At 40.5% G+C, this 24,638-nt stretch overlaps 1 protein-coding gene across 4 annotated transcripts in view; it reads left to right on the forward strand.

Moving 5' to 3' along the window:
• FMNL2 (formin like 2) overlaps positions 1–24,638 on the forward strand; it is a 281,747-nt gene that overhangs the window by 217,527 nt on the left and 39,582 nt on the right. For all 4 annotated transcript variants that reach the window (XM_063094051.1, XM_063094061.1, XM_063094070.1 and 1 more), the window contains 2 exons: positions 2,421–2,497; positions 4,169–4,262. In XM_063094051.1, the coding sequence (XP_062950121.1) occupies positions 2,421–2,497; positions 4,169–4,262 (171 nt within the window). The remainder of the gene's footprint in view (positions 1–2,420; positions 2,498–4,168; positions 4,263–24,638) is intronic.

Consider the following 24,638-nt stretch of genomic DNA (forward strand, 5'->3'; position numbering starts at 1 on the left):
AGTTAAGTATTAGCCTAAAATCATATAGCTAATACGTGGTAGAGTCAAGATTTGAACCCAGGAAGGCTTTGAACAGAGAACCATTACTATGTACTGTAGAAGAAATAATCAGGAAATAGGAAGTGCCAGAAATATATGTGCAATTTTTTAAATAAGCCAGTGGGAAAGTGTCACTGAGAAGATAACATTTAGTAACAACTTGAATGAGGGAACAAGGGAAGGGATATTAGGGAAAGAAGATTCTAGGCAGAGAGAAGGGCAAGTGCAAAGACACTGAGGCAGGAATAAGTTTGGTTTGCCCCCAGCACAGAAAGGAGACCAGGTTGGATGGATCAGAGTGAATAAGAGGGAGAAGAGGAGAAGATGAAGTCACAAGTAGCAGGGAGTCCTGATTATGTCGGGCTGTAGAAGCCAGTGAAAGGACATTGTCTTTACTATGAGTGGAGAGCTATTGGATGGTTTTAAGGACATGATCTGATACTTGCATTTAACATGATCACTCTCGCTTCTGTGTTTAGGATTGACCTTTGGGGGCAAAGGCAAAAGGAGGTAGCACATTTAGGAGACAGTTGGCAGTAATGTAGGTGAGCATTGCTGGTGGTATGGACCGGGACGATAGGAATAGAGATAATCAGATTCTGATTTTATTCTTTTGGTAAAGGCAACAGCATTGGATGTGTGATGAGGGAGAAGGTGAGGAGTGGCGGATGGCCAGGGTGTTTGTTCCTGGGTACCTGTAAGATAGAATTGCTGTCTACTAAGATGGGGAAGCCTGCAAAATGGGCAGATTTGAAGGAGATGATTAAGAGTTCCATTTGGGGGGTCTTAGTTTTGAGATGTTCATTAGACATCCAAATAGTGATCTTAAGTGGGTGGCTGGATGTGCTAATCTGGATTTCAAGGCAGAGATCTGGGCTGGAGATTTAAATTTGGGACTAATTAGCATAAGTTGGTACACAAAGGCAGAGGGGTGAATGAGATCAATAGGGTCAGACATCTGTAAAAATGTCTAAAATATGAATCCTGGGGTATTTTGTTTAAATGTCAGAGAGAGGAGAGAAAACTAGTTAGAGAGCCAGGGACGCAGGAGCCAAGTGAAGGAAATGTTTCGAGAAGGGAGTGCTCAGTTCTGTCCAATGCTGCTGCTAAGTCGTGTAAGATGAGCAGTGAGAACTGGCCATTGGCTTTTGCTAAGTGTGGGCCATTGATGATCTGGGCAAGAACAGTTTCACTGGAGTGGTAGGGATGAAGTGCCTGACTGGAGTGGTTTCAAGAGTGCACAGGAGGAAAGAAATAAGAGACCGTGAGCATTTGGAGGAGTTTTGCTGTAAAGAATAGCAGAGAAATGAGAGGCAGTACATGGACACAGGTGTGGTATCAAGAGAGGTTTTTGTCCTTGTTGTTATTTAAGATAAGAGAATTTGCATCATGTGTTTCTGCTCATGGTAATGAATCAGTAGAGGGAAAAATGGTGAGGATGGAGGAATTTCTGAGCATATGATGTTCTTGAGTAGGTGAGGCCTTAGATTGCAACATAGAAGAGTTCATCGTTAGGAAGAGGTGGGGAGGTAACCACAGGCAGGTAACCACAGACCTATGTGGGTGAACTAATGAGAGAGTGGGAGTTTTTGGAAGTTTTTTTCTGATGCTTATATTTTCTCAGTGTAAGAGGAAATAAAGTCATGAGCTGAGAGAGTTTGAGTGAGTAAAAAGAATTCCTCAACTCAGCAGAATTAAGGATTCTTGAGCGTATTATTGAAATTAATTCTTTGTGTAGAAGGGTGAGGTAACATTACTCAGAACAAGGCAGGTTTTCCTAGGCTCTTTGTCCTCGTAGTCATTGCCTAGGGAAGGGACCATAAGCAGTGGTTGTCAACCCTGGCTGCCCAGGGGAATGACCGTGGAAGCTTAAAAAAATTTCAGATGCCAGAGCCCTGTCGGTGAGATTCAGAATAATTTGACCTGGGCTGGGTCTTGGAGAGTCAGGGCTGTGTTTTGTTTAGTTTTCCAGGTGATTTTAATGAGGGCCAAGATTGAGAATCACTGGGCTGGACCCTTTCCCCCATTTTAGAAGAGAGAAACATTTAGTTCATTCCTAAAGAATGAAAAGGTGATCCCTTGATTAATAGCATCATTTCTGAAATTTCTGATAGAAAAATACATTTTGGTACTGATGTGCTAGAGACATAAATGCATTTAGGATGGTATAAGTTACATTAGGTAGAAACTTCAGGTTCTCGTTATTGATTTATTTATTTTTTAGTGGCTGGCAGGTAGGGGAATCCAAACCCTTAGTATTATAACACCACACCCTAACCAACTGAGCCAACTGGCCAGCCTGTTTTTTGTTTCTGTTTTTTTAAGCAACATCGATAGCCCCCTAACTTGTCTCCTACTGCTTTGGTATTTTTCTTTATTAGTATGGTTTCAACATGGTCATGTCTCATCCACATGCTGTCAATGAGATTGCACTGAGCTTGAACAACAAGAATCCCAGGTAAGCTTCCTTTGTGTAAGCCTACATCTAACTAGGGAAAGCAGAGAGCTATTTAATGCTTAACCAAGTGAGACTTTGGAAACTTTCAAGACTATGTCTCTGAAATAAGATTGGCTGTACACCCCTTGGCTGTGTAGACTTTTTCCTTTCAGCCAAGTTACATTCTTACATGGGACAGAGTTGAGCAACTGGTGACAACCGTAGCCCTTCACTGTAGTCCTCAAGCTTTCATTGCTTTTGGGCCTGGTTCTCAGCATCCTTGCTGCTGGGTTTGGTGGGGAGGCTTAGGTTGCCAGGAGAGTTTTGGTAAAGATTTAGCTACAACAGTTATTGCTGAAAGCTAACTAAAACCACCATCCCTCATCTGCACTTCACTTGCTGCCCTCACATGTATGCAGCTTTAATTACCAAACAAAAAAAGAAGCACAAACAAGTAATTTTACATGCATATTTCCTTTTATATTCACTTTCTGTAAAGGTCAGCAGCATATTTTATCCACATCACAGATTACCTCTCGAAGCCTGTCCTCATCAATTTAGTTTGGTTTTTCTAATATGTTTTCTATTTTGGTGAGTTATTCTGCATTTCAAATGCATAATTCTCTTTCATCAGATCCTTCTCTATAGACTGAATATCTGAAAACTGTTAATGCAACTCAAAAATCTGATTGTAAATTAGGCCCTTCTGATTCAGAATGCAGTGCAAACCTGTGAAGTGCTACTTAAATATTGAATATTGTTCTTTCAAACTTCCCTTGATTAAACCTTTTGTGATTGCTTCCTTAGTTGACTAGAACCCTGAGGAGTCATGCTTCCATGTCCCTGCCTTCCACTGCAGGGAAGTTGCTATTCATTTTTCTGAAGACAATTGACATTGTGAAGTATTAGAACAGTCTTTGTTTAGAGGTTGGCAGTAGTTTTTATTCCAGAATAAAAATGAGATACTGAAGTGGTCTTGTGATGAAAAAACAAGGCTGTTTCTTTCTTGCCATTGTATTTGAAAACTTAGAATGTGTCTCTAGATTCTCCTTCCACAAATATTTCAAATGGAGTTTTGTTGTCTTGAGTCAGAGAAATCATTCTTGCATTAGTACAGCTGTAACCCAGCTCCTTTCAGATCTCCTGCATAGGAAGAAAAAATGACAGAAACTTTCCTCATCTTGGGAGATTTTTATGGATCTACTCACAAGTGAGCAGATTCGAAATGTGGAAAATTAATTTCAGTTGATTTTGAGCTTTTTCAGCAAATGTTATACCTCTGACTCTAAAACCAGAGAAAATATTTGATCAACGGTTTGTTTTTCTACATATTTCCAAGTTTTATATTGTTTTCAACTCATTTAGTAAAAATGTTTCAACTATATTATACTGAGTCACCTGGTGATAGGGCCGAGAGACTGTTCTTCCCAGAATTTGTTTCATTAGTGAGTAATTTGTAATTTTGGGAATGGGAAACATGCCTTCTAAATTTGTTGTCTTTGACAAATCACATATTTAGAAGCCAGAAAAGATTTTAAAATGTACTCTAATATAATTGTACATTAGTTTGTGAAGGTTTAAAAAAATACATGAGCAAATATTTTTTTTCTCTTGTATCCATCTTGGAAGGAAGGAGTGGCTGACTCATCATTTCACTTTCACTGATTTGTGTTTTTCTTCTCGTTTTGACAGAACGAAAGCCCTTGTCTTAGAGCTGTTGGCAGCCGTTTGTCTTGTCAGAGGCGGGCATGAAATCATTTTATCGGCATTTGATAACTTTAAGGAGGTAGGAAACACTATAGTTTTAATGGGAATGTTCACACAAACATGTTATATGTGGACGTCTTTGAATGGAATGATTTATCTTTTCATTTATTCTAGGGCCTAAAGAGTATAATAGTTAATTTTATAAGATGTCATTGAGAGGGAAGAAATGAACTTAGTCTCAGTATCTTACATGAATGGATGACGCTTTCTTTGGGGGTCTCATTTCTAGAATAACTTGTAAAATTTGCAGTACTCACTTTCCTTTGGTGGACTTGGAATAGCCAGTTTGAAAACAGGTTTTGTTACATGTATGTGGTTTTTATTAAGGTTGATGCTTGATCATCCACCATGTAAATTTTATGAACTCTTTCATCATAGTTACTTTCCTCAAATCATATTTATTGTCATCGTTTTGCTGGATGCTATGAAAAACCTGTCAAATATTGATTTTAGGAGTTCGTAATCTAAACTAAATGGTCTTGTCACAGACAAACAATAAAGCGATGGACATGTATGGTTGAAAGTGGAGACTAACTGACTACAAAAGAATAAACAGTTACACTAGATGATATGACCCCATGGGTGCTGCATCAGACATTAGTCAGTTTCCCTTAGATGTAGTGGACAGTGCTATATAGACAAGAGGAGTACCTGTTTGTTCCCCTAATATATGCCTAACATCCGAGGCTAATTTGAGGTGGGAAATTACAAAAGTAGTCTTTGATGAACATTGAACATATATGGACCCCCAGACTACAGTAGGACCCTCAGCCAAGTTATGCCTTATCTTGGCAGCCCTATTTAATTCCAGATGCTTCTCTATCAAGACCTGAGCTGGATTAAAATCCAGATCTCAGAGGGAATTCCAAACTCTCTCTCTCCCTCATCTTCCCTGAAATCCTCTGGAGTAGAAACCAGATAGTATTTGTTGAGTACCTACTATATGCTAGGGCTTTACCAGCTACACACACAAAATCATTTGATTCTAGAATAATATCTTTGAGACAAGAATTCATATCTCTATTTTACAGAAGAATAAACTAAGACTCAAAATGTGGTCTACTTATGGTCACACAGCTTGTATTAGTCCATTTCTGTTGTTATAACAGAATACCTGGAACTGGGTGATTTATGAAGAAAAACAACACTTATTTCTTACAGTTTCTGAGGGTGGGAAGTCCAAAGTCCATCCGGTGATGGTGACAGCAACCCAGGGCTCTCACATTGCAAGATGGTGGAAGCAGAGAGAGCAGAGAGAGAGTAAGACAAACTCTCCTCTTCTTTTAAAGCCCTCAGAACCACTCCCCTGACCACCATTTTTAATCCATTCACTACTGTGTGGTCCTATAATCCAATCACCTCTTCAGGTCTCCACTTTTCAATTACCATTATAGGATTTCCCACCCTCTTAACAGTCACAGTGGGGGCTAAATTTTCTAATACATAAAATTTGGGGGGTAAAATTCAAGCTTCAAAGAGTTTGGGGGGAACATCTTTGACAAAGGCACCAAGCCTATTCACCGGGGAACGGACTGCCTCTTCAGCAAATGGTGCTGGGATAACTGGATATCCATATGCAGGAGAATGAAACTAGATCCATACCTCTCACCATATACTAAAATCAACTCAAAATGGATTAAGCATTTAAATATACACCCTGAAACAATAAAACTTCTTAAAGAAAACATAGGAGAAACACTTCAGGAAATAGGACTGGACACAGACTTCATGAATACGACCCCAAAAGCATGGGCAACCAAAGGAAAAATAAACAAATGGGATTATATCAAACTAAAAAGCTTCTTCACAGCAAAAGAAACAATTAACAGAGTTAAAAGACAACCAACAGAGTGGGAGAAAATATTTGCAAAATATACATCTGACAAAGGATTAATATCCAGAATATATAAGGAACTCAAATCAACTTTACAAGAAAAAAACAAGCAACCCAATTAAAAAATGGGCAAAAGAGCTAAGTAGGCATTTCTCTAAGGAAGATATACAAATGGCCAACAGACACATGAAAAAATGCTCAACATCACTCAGCATCCGGGAAATGCAAATCAAAACCACACTGAGATACCATCTAACCCCAGTTAGGATGGCTAAAATCCAAAAGACTCTGAATGATAATTGCTGGCGAGATTGCGGAGAAAAAGGAACTCTCATACATTGTTGGTGGGACTGCAAAATGGTGCAGCCTCTATGGAAAATGGTATGGAGGTTCCTCAAACAATTGCAGATAGATCTACCATACGACCCAGCTATCCCACTGTTGGGAATATACCCAGAGGAATGGAAATCATCAAGTCGAAGGTATACCTGTTCCCCAGTGTTCATCGCAGCACTCTTTACAATAGCCAAGAGTTGGAACCAGCCCAAATGTCCATCATCAGATGAGTGGATACGGAAAATGTGGTACATCTACACAATGGAATACTACTCAGCTATAAAAACGAATGAAATACTGCCATTTGCAACAACATGGATGGACCTTGAGAGAATTATATTAAGTGAAACAAGTCAGGCACAGAAAGAGAAATACCACATGTTCTCACTTATTGGTGGGAGCTAAAAATTAATATATAATTCACACACATACAAAAAAAACGGGGAGGGAAGAAGATCTAACAACCACAATTATTTGAAGTTGATACGACAAGCAAACAGAAAGGACATTGTTGGGGGGGAGGGGGGAAGGGGGGGAGAGAGGGAGGGAGGTTTTGGTGATGGGGAACAATAATCAGCCACAATGTATATCGACAAAATAAAAAAAAACAAAAAAGAAAACTGATTGTCAGTCAGCAAAACTAATAAATAAAAATGCTTTAAATTGCAAAAAAAAAAAAAAAAAAAAAAAAAGAGTTTGGGGGGAACATAATTCAGTCCACTACACAGCTGGATAGGATTTAGTGCTCCTGATCCTGACCTTCCATGGATAAGTGTGGGCCCAGTTGTGTGTGAATCGCCTCAGGGAAATAAGGGACATACTGAGTTAGACAGGACTTCAGAGCCATTTCCTTTACCCCCACCTCCTAATTGCACTCACTACCCCTGCTGCCAAGTATACCAGAGAGTGGCCTGAGGCCCAGTGCATGGGACGTGAAGCTTCGAAGATGTGAACGGGGCAAATGCTCCTTTTGCCCCTTTATTTGCATTGCCTCCCTTCCCCCCATCAGTGTTTTAAGGTTTTGATATTGTCCAATTTGTTAATGCCAACTGTGGAGAGAACCAAATATTGTCTTTTTATCTATTCAGCCCGAGTAATAGTGGGAAAAAAAATCTAGGTTCTAAGAGAATGATGAAGAATAATAGTCAGTCTTTAAATTCATATTCTGGCTTCCAAAACAAATAAACTTTAGAGACAAGAATGTGTAAATGCTTGTCTGTGAATGTTTTTATATATCATGTATAAATATATAAGTTTTACATTTATAAATGAGGAGATAATGTTTGGGAGGGTGGCTTTCATATGGAAGAGAAACAGCATGTGCTGCTAATATAACTCCCAAATCTTTATCATTAGATCGTATTTGAAAATATCACATGCCAAGTCCTTTTCACACTGGAAGTGTTTACAGTTATCATTGACCCTTGTTATATGATTCATAATAAGCATCGGATTATAACAAGTATCATAACAAGCATCTGCAGGTCAAATTGTGTCCCAAAGATAAAATTGCATAGAATCTGAATTAAAGGCAGTAATTCATAAGATGAATGTTAATTTTGCTTTCTCTTAGGTCAGATAAAGAACCTTTCTTACGCATGGTAGGCACACAAATAGTTGCAGAATTGAGTTCTAACTCTCTGGTGTCAGGGTTGTGTTTGGTTTAGCCATTTAAGGCATAGTATGTGCTTAGTTGAAGAAAGCAGTTGTACTAAATCTTACCAGGTGGCTAGCAGTAATGATAACTACATTAATTGTGACATTGAATTTTTAGAGCTTTAACCTAAACCTGCCTCATTTCTGTGACTACTTATGAGTAATGATGGGTATTTAGGTTCTGTTTCTCCTTGGCATAGGCATTTGCATCTGAAAGAAACCACACCATGTGGGAGAAGGGTCAAGGGCAGATCTGGTTCTTTGCTCGCATTAACCTCAAGCTGTGGTGTCCATGCCCACAGACCAAGCAAAGGGACTTTGCTAACAGCCAAGTGAGTGAGAACTAGGTGGGAATGTGCCCCTGAGAAACTTTGTTCTTATGGATAGGTCATGAGCGCCAACCTATTTATCTGTCCAGTCTTGGAGTGGAAAAAGTGTTATTTTGTGTTGATCTTATTTTTTAAAAAAATGTAATCCCACTCACTACTCAGTCTTTAAAATTTCTCTCTCTCCTCTTTTTCTCCCATCTTTTTTGTGAGTGGAGTTTTTTCCCTTACGTGTTGTAGTGAAGAATGTCATCAGAATTTTTTGGCTTTAGGGAAGCTTGGAGCCAGCTGTTTAGGAAAAGCTGTCCTGTGTTTGGGGGTGTCTGAGTAGATAGGGTTTTGGTCAGTGAATAATATACATTGAGCCACTTATGGCAGAGAGAGTACCACACCAGGTACCAGAATCCCAGGGAACAGGACCAAAGAATAGTCTTTGCCTTCGGGAAGTTTGTTTTTAAAGCCTTTTATCTTTTTTAGTAAGTTGAGATTCCATTCATCTCCCTAAGAAAGATGAAGGGATTATTTTGGTTTTTACTGGTGGGAATAAAGGGAGTTCAGAATTTATTTTTGCAAATAAAGTAATATGCTTTAGAGTAGCCAGAGCCTGTGGGCATTGTTAGAGCACAACTGAATGCACACCAGATGCTAAAAGGAAATTTCAGGACCATGCATCTTTAATGTGTAAGAACCCAAATGCCCTAAGGGATCACACCCTGATCAGGTAAGCCCTTCTCGGCAGCACCCTGTCATGGCGCTGGTTGCCCTTCTCTTCCGCATTCTCCTTCCCGCCAGCGCGAATCGCACGCCAATCAGCTCCCCCCCAAGCCCCATGCAGTATGCTAAATAGGGATTGTATTTTAAACCAATCAGCTTTCCCTTAAAGCCCTATATATATGTGTGTGTGCTGCCTAATAAAACGAGCTCTCTCCGGTGGATTGTCAACTGGTGTCGACTCGTCCTTTCAAAATGTGTAGTGGGATTTTTTTCCCCTTCTGCCTCTAGAGCCAACAAATCTGTTCCTTCTAATTTGACCACTGCTAATTAATTAATTCAAATGTAAATTAAAGGAAGATATCTTTTGGCTCTTATGAGTGATGGTATGATTACATCCTTTTCTCATTTTTCATTTAATATTCAGAATCCCAACAAGTTTGGTTTTCTCCTTTTTCCCCCAAAGAATCTTGCTATGAGTCTTGTAATATCAGAAGTACTTGTTTTAGGAAAAGATGGAGCACCTCCAATTTAATGGTGAATGGTGGAAAGAATATTAACCCAAGGACTTGCTTATGGTGGGGGTGGGACTTGGGAACTAAGTCTGATGTCACTAAGTAAGTGCATATGTCGCCTCAATGTACAAGGCTACTTCAGAAAGTTTGTGGACAGATTCATATTATTATCTTTTAATTCTATTTTTCCACAAAGTTTTTGAAATACCCTTGTGTATGATGTTAAGTGAGTTTTAATTACATAAATTCGGATGGTAAGCTCATACGATCTGTGGTTTGTGACATGCCTCAAAACGTGAGAGTATTGAGTTGTTGAAGACAAAATCATTAACAATCAACCATTGTGTTCTTTGAATTCTTTTCTCTTCAAAAAAAAAATTTTTTTAAAAATGGGATTAACACATCTGGTTTTGGTGTTGAAACATCTCATGAAAATTTGTGGTCCTGAAGTGAGGACCAGGGTGAGAACAAGGAGTCATCTGTTTTTTTCTTGTTGGCTGATTTAGCCACATGGAAGGACATGCAACCATCTTCCCTACATTGAGTCTTTCTTAGTTGCAGGACAATATATATTTTTGAGCCCTGGGCTACTAGACAGAAAAGAATACATATGAAGTAAAGGTCACAATTTTGGTATTTATATCAGTTCACGGTCTTGTTTGCAAGAAGCAGAAATTAACTCCAACATGCAGAGGAAAGGGCTGATTGGAGTGATATTGAGAGACACACAGACTTGACAAGGAGCCTGGAGAACCACGCTTGGAAAATGGGCAGGCATTTCTAACATGTGGCTAAACTCTAGCTGTGCCCTTGAAGCTGAGCCACCATAAACACTATTTGGGGTTCTGGTCATGCTTGTTCTTCTCTCCAAATGACATGGACCATAGCTAGCAATTCACTGGGTCATTAAACTGTGCTTCCTGGTTAAGGACCTCAACCAGCTCCCACTTTAGATTTATAAACACTGTGTTTAATCGAGTTTCCCATAGGAATTTTGAGGTCTTCCACCTAGACCTTGCTCTCTTCAACTTTTTCTTAGTTTTCCTACTTTTTTCCATTATATTCTTTGATGTATTTCAGAAGTTGCCTTGCTTTAAAAAATTGTCTCCAAATGTCTGGCAAAACATGCTCCCATTTGAAATCAAAGAGGAAAAGTACTGAGGCCCTATAGACTTTGCAATGGAATAGCCTCCTATGACACAATTAATAAAACCTTCTGAGGGCTTTGAGCCACCAGCTCTCCCAGACTGCTGGGAGGTGCACCTGGAATTCATCAGGATTCCAGATCGATTAAAACTGTGTTCTCATCTGCTTCCATCGCGACAGCATCTGGCTTTAGCAAAAAAGCTTGAGTTAGGTTATTAAAGGCCCAACACCCTCCCACTTTTGACCTTCCAGCATAGACAGATGAAGCTTTGCGAAATGAGTCACTGAGGGCCACCAGCTCTCTTGTACACAGCAGTCTTGGCAGTAGCTGTTTGGTTTTCTAGCCTGTTGCTAGAAGGCTTCCTATGAAAGCTGATGTGGTTTAGCTACTGGGCGTCTGAAAGCACTTGTGCTACACATTATTAAGTTGATTTAAGAAAGCCTGTCAAGTTTCATTTACAGTGGACCAAACTGGGCAGGAAGGAGAGCAGACATTTTGGTGTGCTTCCAGCCCCCCTCCAAGTTTAATCCCATCTAATCTAACCTCTCAAACATTTGAGGGTATAGGATTATAAATCCAGCATGAGACCATCCAGATAACTCCTTAAGGGGTAAAATTTTGAACATGGAGGGAAGAGTGATTACTTTCTTTCATCTCTCATTGAACTATAAGCAGTGCATTCTCTCAGATCTCAAACTATGGGAGCCATGGTCCTAGAGCGTGTATGTATTTCAATATATCAGGTCAGAATTAGAGTGATCTAATTCACCATGACTCTTCTCTGGCTGATCCATCTTCCTAGGATCAGGAAGCATAGTTACAGTCTTCCATGGTATTAACACTACTATGTAACTTTTTTGGGTTTTTTGGTGTATTTATTAACTGTTGCAGTTATTGCCTATGGATAATAAAGTACCCCAAATTTAGTTTCATTAGGCTCATGGATTCTGTGGGGCAGGAAGTAAGGCTGGCATGGTAGGGATTGTCTCTGCTCTATTGCATCCAGAGCCTCATCAGGGAAGGGCTGATTGACTGGGGACAGAAATTCATCTGCACGTGTCTTCACTCGTGTGTCTAAGTTTTGGGCTGTGATGCCTCCAAGGCCGGGCTTTGCTGGGGCTCTCTGCCAGCATGCGTCCACGTAGAACTCCATGTGGCTTGGGCTTCCCACAGCATGGCATCTGGCTTCCGAGAGAGCACCCCAGGAAGTAGAATAAGCGTTCGAAGAGACAAATCCCAATGTGTCTTCTCAGTGTCACCTCTGCTGCATTCCGTTGGTCACCAGTGAGGCCCTAAGGCCAATCAAGATGCCATGGGAAGGCAATAGCATCACTTCGTAATGGCTGGAGTGTCAGGGACACAGTGCAGAACAACATGTGGGATGGGAGAGATGGCTGTGATGATCTTTGGAGAATATAGTTCACCTCAGTAACTGTACGAGAATTTTCAAAATATTTGTCGTTGTTCCTCTTTTATTTTATGTCATTTCTTCACTCAACCCATTACTTGGTTTCTCCTCATGACTAAAATCTTTGTAAACTTTTTGACTCGAGATAGAAAGGATGATTACTACTTGTTTCAAGTAAATGTACTATTGGCAGATGATATTGTGAGAGCCTTTCTAAAGGAGAAACATGCCATTTACATAGGATTTTCAAGTTCATTTCCTGGTAATGAACTAGGTATTTATCACCAGTGTCTTTATCCTCTAGTAATAAAGTGAGGGCTGGTGTCCTGATCATTAAAAGGTGAGTCATGCTAACACACCGAAAAAAATTTGAGTGCCCTCTGTATGTCTGACACATTGATAAACCCTGGAAATAAGAAAATGAGTAAGACATGAGCCCTGCTCTCAGAAGGAAGCCTCCCAGGCTAGTTGAGGAAGCAGACACGTATTTTGACAGTTCTAACACTGGGATCTAGAAAGGTGAATACTGGGTGCTTTGCAAAGAGGAAGCACAGCTAACCAAGACAGGGTAGGGGTGGGGGGCATGTGGGGTAAGAGGAAGAGAGGCTCTCTAGAGGAAAGGGTATGTGACCTGAGTATAGGATTTACAGGGGTTAATCAGATGTAATGTTAGTTTCCTATTGCTGCTGTAGCAAAAAACCACAAACTTAGTGGGTTAAAACAACACATTTCTTATCTTATTGTTCTGTAGTTCAAAAGTATAAAACGAGCCTATAGAGTGGCGTTCTGGAGGCTCCAGGACAGAATCCATTTCCTTTCCCTTTTTGTTTCTGGAAGCCACTTACATTCCTTGGCTTCTGGTCCCTCCCTACAGCTTCAAAGCCAGCAACATAGCATCTTCTCTCTGTCTCTTTGCTTCTGTTGCCACATTGCTCCTGACTGATTCTCTGGCCTCTTTCCTTTAAGGACCCTTGTGGTTACATTGGGCCCATCCAGATAACCCAAGATAATCTCCCCAGCTCAAGTTCCTTAATTCAATCCTATCTTCAAGGTCCCTTTTACCTTGTAAGGTAACTTACTCCCAGGTACCAGGGATTAGGATGTGGACATTTGGCTGGGGGTGAGGGTAGGGTACATTATTCAGCTTACAATACCAAGTAAAGAATATGAGAATGTCATTTTATACCAAGAAGGTGGTGTTTTAATAAACCTTTAGGGACTTCAGTTTGTCCTGAATCTCCAGTCTTAGAGGGGACAGGGCATGTGAGGAGAAAAGTTGGGACAGGAAGGTAGAGGCAGATCAGGAAAGCCCACGTTGCTTATTCCAGTGTTTGCATATATATCCCTGCATAGCCTAAAGTTAGCAAGGAGCAGCAGAGGAAGTGTATTCCTCAATCATTGGCTGTTTAGATGGACCCTGTTAGTTAAGAAATTGATCTTACGTTTTGCTCCAAAAGTCGGTTGGCAGTGGGCTCAGTTGAGGTCAGTTTGATGGACGCAGGGTGTGGTAGGGTCTGAGATCTGTTTCAGAAATGTTGCCATTCATATTTTTCATTCCTTGGGCCTCTTCCTCCACCAACAGTCATCTCTCATCTGCTTCCTCAGCTGCTGTATTCATTCGCTTCTAACATCTTCAGGACATTCCTTTTTCTAAGAGTCTGGGGGAGCTTAAAAAAAAAAGTGAATTCATGAGGATAACGGTGCTCAGAGACAGACCAGATTATCACGGTGTGTGGTGAGCAGTTGTAGAGATGCTTTGCTCCGCAACCTGACTTTAATTACATCCCACCCCTCTCTCCACAAGCCTGAGTACCTGAGTACGATTTTACACAATAGGGAGCCTCATCCTCTATTTTAATTGTAGCAGCTACTTTTTTAAAAAACAAGGTGTTGCTTCCTTGTTATTTTTATTACAATAAAAATGCCACTTCTAAAGCCTGCGCCCTTTGCCAACTGTAAAACAGTTGGAAGATAACAAGGAGGACCCCAAGAGAAAGCAACGAGAGCTGAGTTCACTTTAAGACCCCACAGAATCTGAAATGGGGGCAGGCACTGGTCCCAAACATGGAGCTTTTTCACTTGGGAGGGGTGGTTCTTCGACATTTAGATGGAGTGTGGTTGTAAGCGACATGAGGATAGCATGAAGCACTCTGCTGGGAGTTGATTAGAACGTTGGAGTCAAAACTATTGTAGCTTTGGCAATGTTATCGCTAATTCCAAAAAACATTAGAATGAAAGTGTTCAGGGCCTGCCCATGGCTCACTTGGGAGAACGTAGTGCTGACAACACCAAGTCAAGGGTTAAGATCACCTTACTGGTCATCTTTAAAAAAAAAAAAAAAAAAAAAAGAATGGAAGTTTTCAGTCTCTGGTCAGGATTTGGTTGCCATTCTGGCATTGATTTCTGCAGAGTAACGTGAAAGGTCTGTTTTAGGATCACTCTGGTTTCTTCTTCCTGTGTGAAGAGGCTGCCGCCCTGTCCTTGTTCTCCTCACTACAACCTCACTTGCACTGAAGCAGCACGTAAAGAAAACGGGGGTCTGTGTCTTAGAGCTTAAGTATTCCACATTTATTCTAGCAGCTTTTAAAAGTAGTTGTATATTAAGTGAAAATAGAAATAGTTGTTTTTAAATGTCAATGAATCCTGATTGTAGGTTTTTTTAGTGGTCAAGTTCAGTGCTATGCCCCAGACACAGGGCTTTATATTAACCATCGTATTAAATAAGCATCTCCAGGTTCAAATATAACTGTTAAAATAGTTATAAAATGCTAGGTATGTTACTAGGAAGAAGAATATGAAAAACCTTATATATATATGTAATAGATATGTGTGTATGTATATATTTGTGTATTTATGAGGAGACCTCAAGTTCATGGAAAGATACTGTTGAAAGATAATGAGTCTTGCCATGAGCTTTTTGAAGTACCTGCGTATCTTATGTATATGTGTGTCTATGTTATGAGTAACTGCATAACGATATATGTATTCATAGTAATAAGCCCCAAAGGGAAACAAACGAAAGGATTTGGAGTGGCAGTGATACTACTTTTGTGTGTGTGTGTTTATGTCTTTTGCTTGGAATGTTTGAGAAGTAATTCCTCACATGGCTAGAATGCCCCTATTGTGCAGGGTTAGATTTTCCCAGCAGTACATTTTTTATAGCTAGTTTTCTTTTGTCTTTTCTAAAGATACTCAGTTATCTTTTGTGTAACGTCTCTATAAAGCTAAACCTAGTGATCATTACCACCTTTTCTTCCAACTACTGAGCAAAATAAAAATTCTCTGGAACTTCTAGGAAGCTGCTGAGCAAATGTATTTCTTACCATGGAAAAAAACACTCTTATAGGGTCGGGGAAGTTTGACAGAAAATAAAAGTCATGATTTCTATCCCACAGAAGTTTCTATTAAGAAAAGAAGGGACTGACTTTAATAGGTATTAAGTTAAGGTCCAAATGTATACTAACATTAACAATAAGCGGGCAGTAATTTAGAACTTTAAGAATTGTGCTTATATTTTTATTCCCAATTATAATTTAAACCAAAGTTTTAGTTATTATTGACAATGTGCTTATTGAGTTTGGCTCGCCTGTGGGAGTCAGGGTCAAATTTCTTTTGAAATTTAAATACTTGTAAAACGTAAGTGCATTTTTTATTTATGTGAGGTCCGTAGTTAATACATAAGGGCTTCATTTGGCTGGTTTCTTTTAAACTAGCAAACAGTCATCTTCAGAAAGAAAACCTGAGCAGAGTTCTTGAGTCTATTCCATTTTCTTCCATATTGTAAACATGAGTCAATATGTTTATTATGTCATGTATATCAAAAAGGCATATACGTATGTATAGGAATAGTAGGGCTACTATTTAGAAATTAATTTTTTATTTAATAAAAATTTATTGTTTGTTTGCTTAGTGCCAACAGGCTAGTATATATGATTTTTTAAATTCTCAGATATACCCTATCAAGTAGGAACAACAACAAAGGAGAGACTCAGAGTAAATGGGCCCACGGACATACTCTTGTAAATAGTAACTCTGGGGATTTTTACCCAGATCCATTTAACTCAGAATTCACATACAACCTTATATAAATGTCATCCCATTCTAAGTACTTTGTACACATGTTCATACATTTTCCTCAATAGGCTGGGTCAGTGATTGGAGGTCTTGAAACTACTAGTAAAATTCAGGAGTTACTGGGATGTTTGTGTAGGGCCCAGAGAGAGAAAGAGTAGGATAGGTCCTGAGCAGGATTATAAAGGAGGGAGGACAATGGATTTGGCACAGAAAATTCTGGGAACAGAGAGATTGGCGTGAAAACTGTCTCAGGGTGGAATATGTCGATACACGTGCTGGTTCACCAAGAACAATACCTCATGGGGCCTGTGTCACAGAGCAGAGCCCAGCAGGAGGCAGGTGCGAATGAGGTTCTGAGGAAGCCGCTGGGGTGAGATTTCAGACCTGTGATTAAAAACCTTCCCTGCGAAATAGATAAAAGTAGGAAGGAAGAAAAGAGAAAGAGAAGAAATGAACAGCTCCGTGGTACTTTGCAGTTTGTCACGTGCTTTATATATATTCCATTTGATTCTGTGGAAATCTGAGAAAGGCGTTTTATGTAATTTAGATAAATCTTTAGGAGTACTGTGGCTCTGCATGCAGTGTATTAGAGGGGAGGGAGGCTGGAGTTTGGAAGACAGGTAGTTCTGTTGCTAAATGACTAGAGCTTGGACCAAGTTTGAGAAGAAAAGTCAACAAGAGATAGAGTGATCCCCTGAATATGGATATAAGAGGAGAATAAGCATCTATTCAAATAGTAAACATTTAATTAAGAAGAAAGGAGCCCAACCATGATGTACAAATACAATCTGGGGACTTTTCTTTAAGGGAAGAAAATAAACTTTTTTTTAGTAAATTTATTTTTTCAGTGGTGGTAAAATCTCCAAGGTCAGATTCTTAGTTGTGCACTGAAGATAATGAATGAGAAAACAGGCTTAAACAGAGGTGGTTGGGGAGTGTGTGTATGTGTGTGTATAATCCAGATAGAGAAGGTGATTGTACCTGAGGGGGTGAACTCCTCCACAGGGACCCCGGTCTAGAGAGAGAAGAAGAACCAAGGTTGGAATGGGCTGGAAGAATGCTCGGAAGATACCAGCACGTGGGGTGGTCAGGAGGGTGACAGGATTCCTGATGGGTCTGGTATCTTATGATGGAAGTTCTGGCTTTAGGTGAGAAGGTAGATAGTCTCTATATCCCTTCCAACTCCACAATTTCATGATTCTGTATAAAATTTTGTTTACACGTGCCTATGTATATAATATGTATTGTGTGTATATTCAAAGAGTTTCATCTGAGGAAGTTTAAGTGCTTCTCTTTACTGAAGATGTAAAAACAAGGTACCTAGGTAACACAATGATAGGTACCTTCATTTACAAATAAGAACAAAAACTGACATGTCTGAGGCCAGTTGGCAGGATAGTGACAAGCTTAAAATAGATCACTGTGACTTTAGACTGTATGTATCATGACTTTAGTCTCTAGTTCCTTTTTATGACCACCTGAAATGTGGCTGCATCAGTCTGTTAAGTCTCATGTGACAAATCTGCAGTGTGTCTGAGGACACTGCTGCTCTCCAAACCAGCAAGTGAGCTGGATATGCTGTGAGTGCCTGCCGCTAGTGAGGGCCTGTCTGAGGAAGCAGGCCTGGCTTGTGTAGATTTTGAAAGACTGAGCTTTTGAGTCATTGTTTAAGCTTTTCTTTTTCTGGTTCTCCTATCATACCCCGAACTCTGTTCCGCGCACTGTGGTTCAGCATTCTTTCTTTGTTTCTTTCACCATGGTGGTACATGTGGCTCCTGCCCAACTCTTTCATTCTGTGTATCAACCTGGCAAGGATATGTAGTCATACTTAGTTTTCATTCACAATGGACTGAAACACACTCAGAAGGAAAAAAAAATGTCTCAGCGGTTCCTGATTATGGTCCAGCAGTCATTGTCAGTCACCCTTCATCATGAAGTTGAGTTTCTGACAGAATTTCCCCCCTCAGCTGTGCGTCACTGCAGACTGGAAATGGCCAATCACGGTAACATGAGCTATGGGCTCTGTTTTGTTTCAGCAATTTGGTTTTGGCTGTGGAAAATGAGGGTTCCTTCCCCACCAATAAACATACCAGCAACACATGTGGTATCCCACATTTACTGGTACACCACCAAAAGCAACACTGAATTTTCCATTCTGAAGTATTTTCCAGGAATAGGTGAAAAACTAGTAAATAATATTTTCTTATGTGGTAGGTGTCAAGGACTTGTTTAATGAATTGATAAAAGATAATCTTTTTGTTGCTTGTGTGTTTGATTGTTTGACATTAAAGCATGTTGGGTATCCCAGGATGAATCTGTTTACTTGGGTGGGTTCATTGGATCTGATTCTCTCCAAACATTGGGAAATGCATTATTTCTCTACCATCTAGAGGAGAACTGTTCTGTACCTCTCTCATATTCTTACTTGGAATCTAGTATTCAGCTGGCTCTTGTAATGGGTCTACATGTGACAGGAGTAGGTATATCCCAGATATAGCCAGAGAACAGTTAGGGACTGCTGCTTTCCAACCCGGTAAATGCCAGGGATTTTACCTGGCCTTGTTAAACATGAGAGCTGAAAGGAAGTCTTTTTTCCTACCTTGTGAAATGGTGGAAAGCACCTTTGTCTATAAGGAAACCATACCAGTCTCTGAGTGGTGTGGTTTCATCTTTGTAGAGAGATAATAGTTCTTTATATGGAATGGGTTGATTGCCAAACAATCTTGCAAGAAATTTTACTATTAGATGTTAATTTATTTGCTCCTTCAAGTTTCTGATTTTAAGAATTCATTGTCTTTGTAGAAATAAAGAGGCTATTCTCTAATTCAGTAGTTCTTTAACTTTTGGCCACTGGAGACCTTTTTACACTCATAAATTATTGAGGACCCCAAAGAACTTTTGTTAAGGCAGGTTATGTATTAGCATTTACCTTATTAGAAATTATAACAAAACTTTGCTACATTTATTTATTCCACTAAAAACCCATTACATGTGAGTTTAACTTTTTCTATTAGAAATAACTATTTTCCAAAACTTAACAAAAAAAGAAAAAGAAATAAGCGAAAATAGTGGCTTTCTTAGTTATCTCATGCTCCCATAACAAAATACCACAGACTGGGTGGCTTAAACAACAGAAATTAATTTTTTTTTACAGTTCTAAAGGCTGGAAGCCTGAGGTCAGGGTGCCAGCATAGTCGGGTTCTGGTGAGAACTCTCTTCCTAGTTTGCAGACAGCCACCTTTTTGCTGTGTCCTCACATGGCCTTTCCTTGGTGCATATGCATGGAGAGAGAGCTCTCTCTTTTTGTAGGCCACCAATTCTATTGGGTTAGGACCCCACCCTTATGACCTCATTTAACCTCAATTACCTCTTCAAATTCTTATCTCCAAATATAGTCACATTGAAGATTACAGCTTTAACATATACATTTTGTGGAGACACAGTTCAGTCTATAGCAGTGGCATTATTTTATATTTTTATAAATGTTTTAAAGTTTAGCTTAATAGAAGACAGCTGCATTCTTGTATCTGCTTCTGCATTCAGTCACTTGTGTTGTTGTTTTGATTGAAGTAGATGAAGACAATTCAGCCCACCACATATATGCACTTGGAGAAGGAAGTATTTTAACAGCATTTTCAGATAATAGTGGATATTCTTCTTTGATACTGTACTATACAAACACTGGACAAACAGTAATTTCTTAAAGGTTAGTTGCAAAGTGGAATCTGAAACCATATTAATGAACTTCTTGTACTTTGTTGCATTAAAATCTATTTGCCAGGGCTGGCCCGTGGCTCACTCGGGAGAGTGTGGTGCTGATAACACCAAGGCTACGGGTTCGGATCCTGTATAGGGATGACTGGTTAGCTCACTGGCTAAGCGTGGTGCTGACAGCACCAAGCCAAGGATTAAGATCCCCTTACCGGTCATCTTTTTTTTAAAAAAAAGTGTGTATATATTTGCCAATCTTGCATCTTGAATGAATTTATAATTTTGCAACAACATTCAATGGCCATTGGGAAAATATTGATTCATTGAATTATTCAGATCTTCTACATATTGACATATTTCATAATGCAGTGTTTTCTAAAAATCACAGTAATTATCACCACCACCACCAATCTCGTCAGAGACGTCTTTAAGTATGGGGAAGCTGTCAAGCTCATGGTGGTGAATAGAAGTTTTCCAAAATTCTTATTTTTGTTTGAAAGCTCAGTTTTTATCACTGGCAAAAAATATTGTCAATCCTTAAAGTATAAGTCTCACTTCTTTCATTTTCAAGAAAATATCTGCCAAGTATATAAGTCTGAATAACTATAGTTTGTCAGTCATTCTTTCAAGTAAGATTGAAAGAGTGGCTACATCGTCTTGCAACTGGAATTATCACAGAAGTGCTTTTTCTCAAGACAACTCTTCCTTAATATGTAGCAGAAGTGCTTTACAGACTTCCCATTTCATCATATGAATATTAAAAAGATGTGTACTCAAGGGACGAGATGTAACAAAATTAATACTTTTTTTTGCTTCATTAAGGATATTCTTAAGTGAAACTGGCTTTTTAAAAAAACTGCGAGTGGGACTCCCCTCCTGCAACCAGGCAAACCTCGCCAGCATCTCGGGGCCTGCCTGGGGTCCTGGGGCAGGAAGAAGGGAACCAGACCCCCCTCCCACAACCAGGTTCATCACGTCAGTGCCTCGGAGCCTGCCCAGTGTCCCAGGGTATGGAGCCGAGGACCGGACCCCCCCTCCTACATCCAGGCACACCATGCCAGCGCCTCAGGGCCTGCCTGGGGACCCAGGGCAAGGAGAAGGGGACTGGACCCCCTTCCCACAATGAGACACACCTAGCCAGCGCCTCGGGGTCCACTTGGGGTCCTGGGGTATGGAGAAGGGGACTGGACCCCCCCCCCCCCCCCAGCAACCAGGCTCACCATGCCAGTGCCTTGGGTCCCATCTGGGGACCCGGGGTATAGAGCCAGGGATTGGACACTCTCCACAACCAGGCACACCGCCAGCACCAAGGAGCATGCCAAAATGATCTCCTCCATGTGGGTGGCCCACCACAGCCACGATATCCATGGCTGCCACGAAAGTGGCTAGACACCACAACCACCACACAGATGGTCCGCCAGCCACTGGCGGAGTGCATTGACACAAGAAGAGTCACCAGCAGAGATAAAGAAAGGAGGAGGATGTCTCTCTCCACAAAGCCCATTTCAGAGTGATGGAAGAGGCATCTGCTCTATGATAGTATTGGGGGACCTGATCATGCCTCTCAGCATTGGACAGATCATTTGGGCAGCAAATCAACAGAGTAACCATTATTCTTTCAGAAGGAGAGAAGAAATCTAGGGTAATTAGAGAGGGGAGGGGGGAGGGAAAGGGGATGGGGAGGGACTGGACAAGAGGCATAAAGAATAATTATGATTTGTAACAATATATATGCTAGTAATATTGATTTGATCAACATATCTCAATGGCGAACCCCCAAAATATGTATAATCAATTTTGGTTCAATAAGAATTTAAAAAACAAAACAAAACAAAACCCTGCAAGTGCACGGTTGTGATGCATACAGTGATTACTAGTATAATTTGGTGCAATGCTTTGATTTGTGCTAAAGCACCAGCAGTTTTATTCAGCCACTGTTGCTTTTCACCACCAGTACAAATGCCTGCTCTATATTATTACACAAATAGTTTTGACCTCACAGACCCTGTAAAGGGTCTCAGGGACCCTTGGTGTTCGAGGCCCACACTTTAAGAACTGGTTCCCAAATCCCTTGTCTGCTATAATCATGGACTAAGTAGAAGTGGTTCCTGTTGACTAACAGCAAGGTCCTCCTGAGTAAGACTCAGAGTAGGTATTAGGGTGAACTTGGGGCAGAACACAGAAGTAGAAGACATGTGAAATGATGGTTAGGAGCAAGCATTGTACAGACTTCAGGCACTTGCCTGTTGTTGGCTGAGGTCTTTGATCTATCAGAGTCCTTGTCTTCAAGGACTCTGAATTCAGGTTATGCCTTTGTTTGATTTAATTTGATTTGTTGTGATTCAGGCACAGGGAGAGAGCACGGGTTGACAGCTGCTTTCTGAGCATGTCCCAATGTCTATATTGAACTACTGCAGGCTTTAAACAGCTCCAACCTTGTGCCATTGCTGTGGTTTAGAGGACATGCAATGGCCTTGAGATGTGTCACTGTGTCCCCTACCTTGCCCAGCTTGACCTAATTGGGTATGTCCAAAAAAATGAAGCTTGAGGAGAAATGAATTAAAATAAAAAACAGTTTAGGCCTTCTTCTGCTTTCGAGGGATCTGACTGGCATATCATCCCAGAGATGACTGAAGGCCTTCATCCTTTAGTCTTTAGGTATCTATTGCAAAACTAGTCTTTCTTGAAGAACTAGAAGGTATTTTGGTTTTCTTGTAGTAATGGAAGTGTCAGAGTTCTCTAGGGAAACACAACCAATGGGATATCTAGAGACATGGCTGTAGATATAAGTGGAGATTTATTTGGGGAATTGGCTCACATGATTATGGAGGCTGAGAAGTCCCACGATATGCCATAGGCAAACTGGAGGTCCAGAAAAGTCTGGGGTGTTATTCAGTCTGGGTTTGAAGGCCTGAGAACCAGGAGCTTCAGTGTCCAAGGACAGGGGAAGATGGATGTCCCAGCTTAAGGAGAGAATTCACCCTTTCTCCAAATTCCTTCTTTTTGTTCTGTGCACACATTGGTGAAGGTCACCTTCTTTACTTTGTCTACATGTTCAAATGCTAATCTCTTCTGGAAACACCCTTACAGACACACCCAGAAATAGTGTTTTACCACCTATGTGGACATTTCTTAGCCCAGCCGAGTTGACAAGTAGAATTAACCCTCACAATTTGCCTTGAAAGAATCCGTATGCGTTCTTCCTAATGACCAGGAGATATGAGTCTTGCTTTGAAGCCAGAGGGGTTCAAGTCGAACATTAGGAATATTTCTGAAAGATATCACTTAGGAGATACTGTACTCCAGAGCCTTAGTCTCTAGAATTTAATGAAGGTCATCCTTTTTTAGGGGAGTGATACAAGGACATTTCTCATTTAAGGTGTGGCATGTCAGTGAGTCGTCCTTTGGGGGATTTTATTAGACTCTTGCCTCCACGTCAGGATTCTTTATTGCATACAGCAAAATATGTGCATGGAAGGTAAGACAGTCATCTGGATGCTTTACATGCTTGCTGCCAAACATCTGGATATTTGGAAACATCTGGAAAAGTGAAGTTTTCACGAGGGTGTTTAGCATTATGTGGATGAAACATCAGGCCCGTAACTGATGTTTCCCAGTCCAAAATTGATATAAATGCTTAATTAATTTATGGGGAAGGAGGGTCGACTAAATTGTAGAATACAGTCAGTTGCTTAGCTTTCATTTGTTTTTATTTCGTGGCATGAGGTAAAGTTGTTTAGTTTCAGAGCGTTTCAGTTAAATGAATGTTTCCTCCTTTAAATCCCAGGGTGACTTGAAAGCCAGCAACAGGTGGGGTGATCTGCTTCTGTCACAGCAGCCATTTAGTGTATATGTTTGAGATGTCTGGTCACTTCAGGGGAAAATAATAATAGACCCAACAACCACAGAACACCCTAAAAAGGTGGTTTTGTTGCACTGTTGTGGCGTCAGTAACCCTCAGACTGCTGGTGCTCTCCCTAGAAGGTAAAAGATGCTTTTCTCCTAGTACTAACTATGCAATAACTGTTTACTTCACGAAGCCCTGGAAAGAAAGTAGAGTTTTGTTCTCAGGCAGACCCCGAGAAGGGTAGTCTAATCAGTCATAATGGAGCGTGCCTCTAAAACGGTGCCTTCCTGCAGGGAGCCCTGTGGGTTACAGGGGCTTGTTGTGAGGAAAGAAAGAAAGTGTTGAAGCAGGCACCAGGGCATGAACACACTTGAGCGAGGGGCCTTTAAGTTTTATATAACTGCTCCAGGAGCCTATTTTATAGCTACCTCATAAGAAGCCTCAATCTGGCTGCAGACTTTGTTGTAGTGCCCAGGGAGCTGTTGTAGGGGAAGGCAGAGACTGTCAGTGACCTTGAAGGGGGACAGCGAGGTGGCTGAAGGCCTGGAGTCTGTTCATTTCAGCATCTGGCTGGGAAGATAATACTTTTTATTACAAGGCTTTTGTAAAACCGTCTTCTCTCCACTATTAGCCCTAACCCCTGTCCACCCTTAGAGATGCTTTAAACCACAGCCTCCTTTGCATCCAGAGCCCCAATTTATCCAAATGGTTTAGGACACTGTTCAGAAATGTCTTTCACAGATGTTGGAGGACATAGTTGAGTGGTTTTTTTGGCCAGAGTTGTGCTTTTGCTTCAATTCTCCTTTAAGCGAAAACGTGTCTTGCTTGTT

This window comes from Cynocephalus volans, chromosome 1 (assembly GCF_027409185.1).
Source record: "Cynocephalus volans isolate mCynVol1 chromosome 1, mCynVol1.pri, whole genome shotgun sequence".
NCBI lineage: Eukaryota > Metazoa > Chordata > Mammalia > Dermoptera > Cynocephalidae > Cynocephalus > Cynocephalus volans.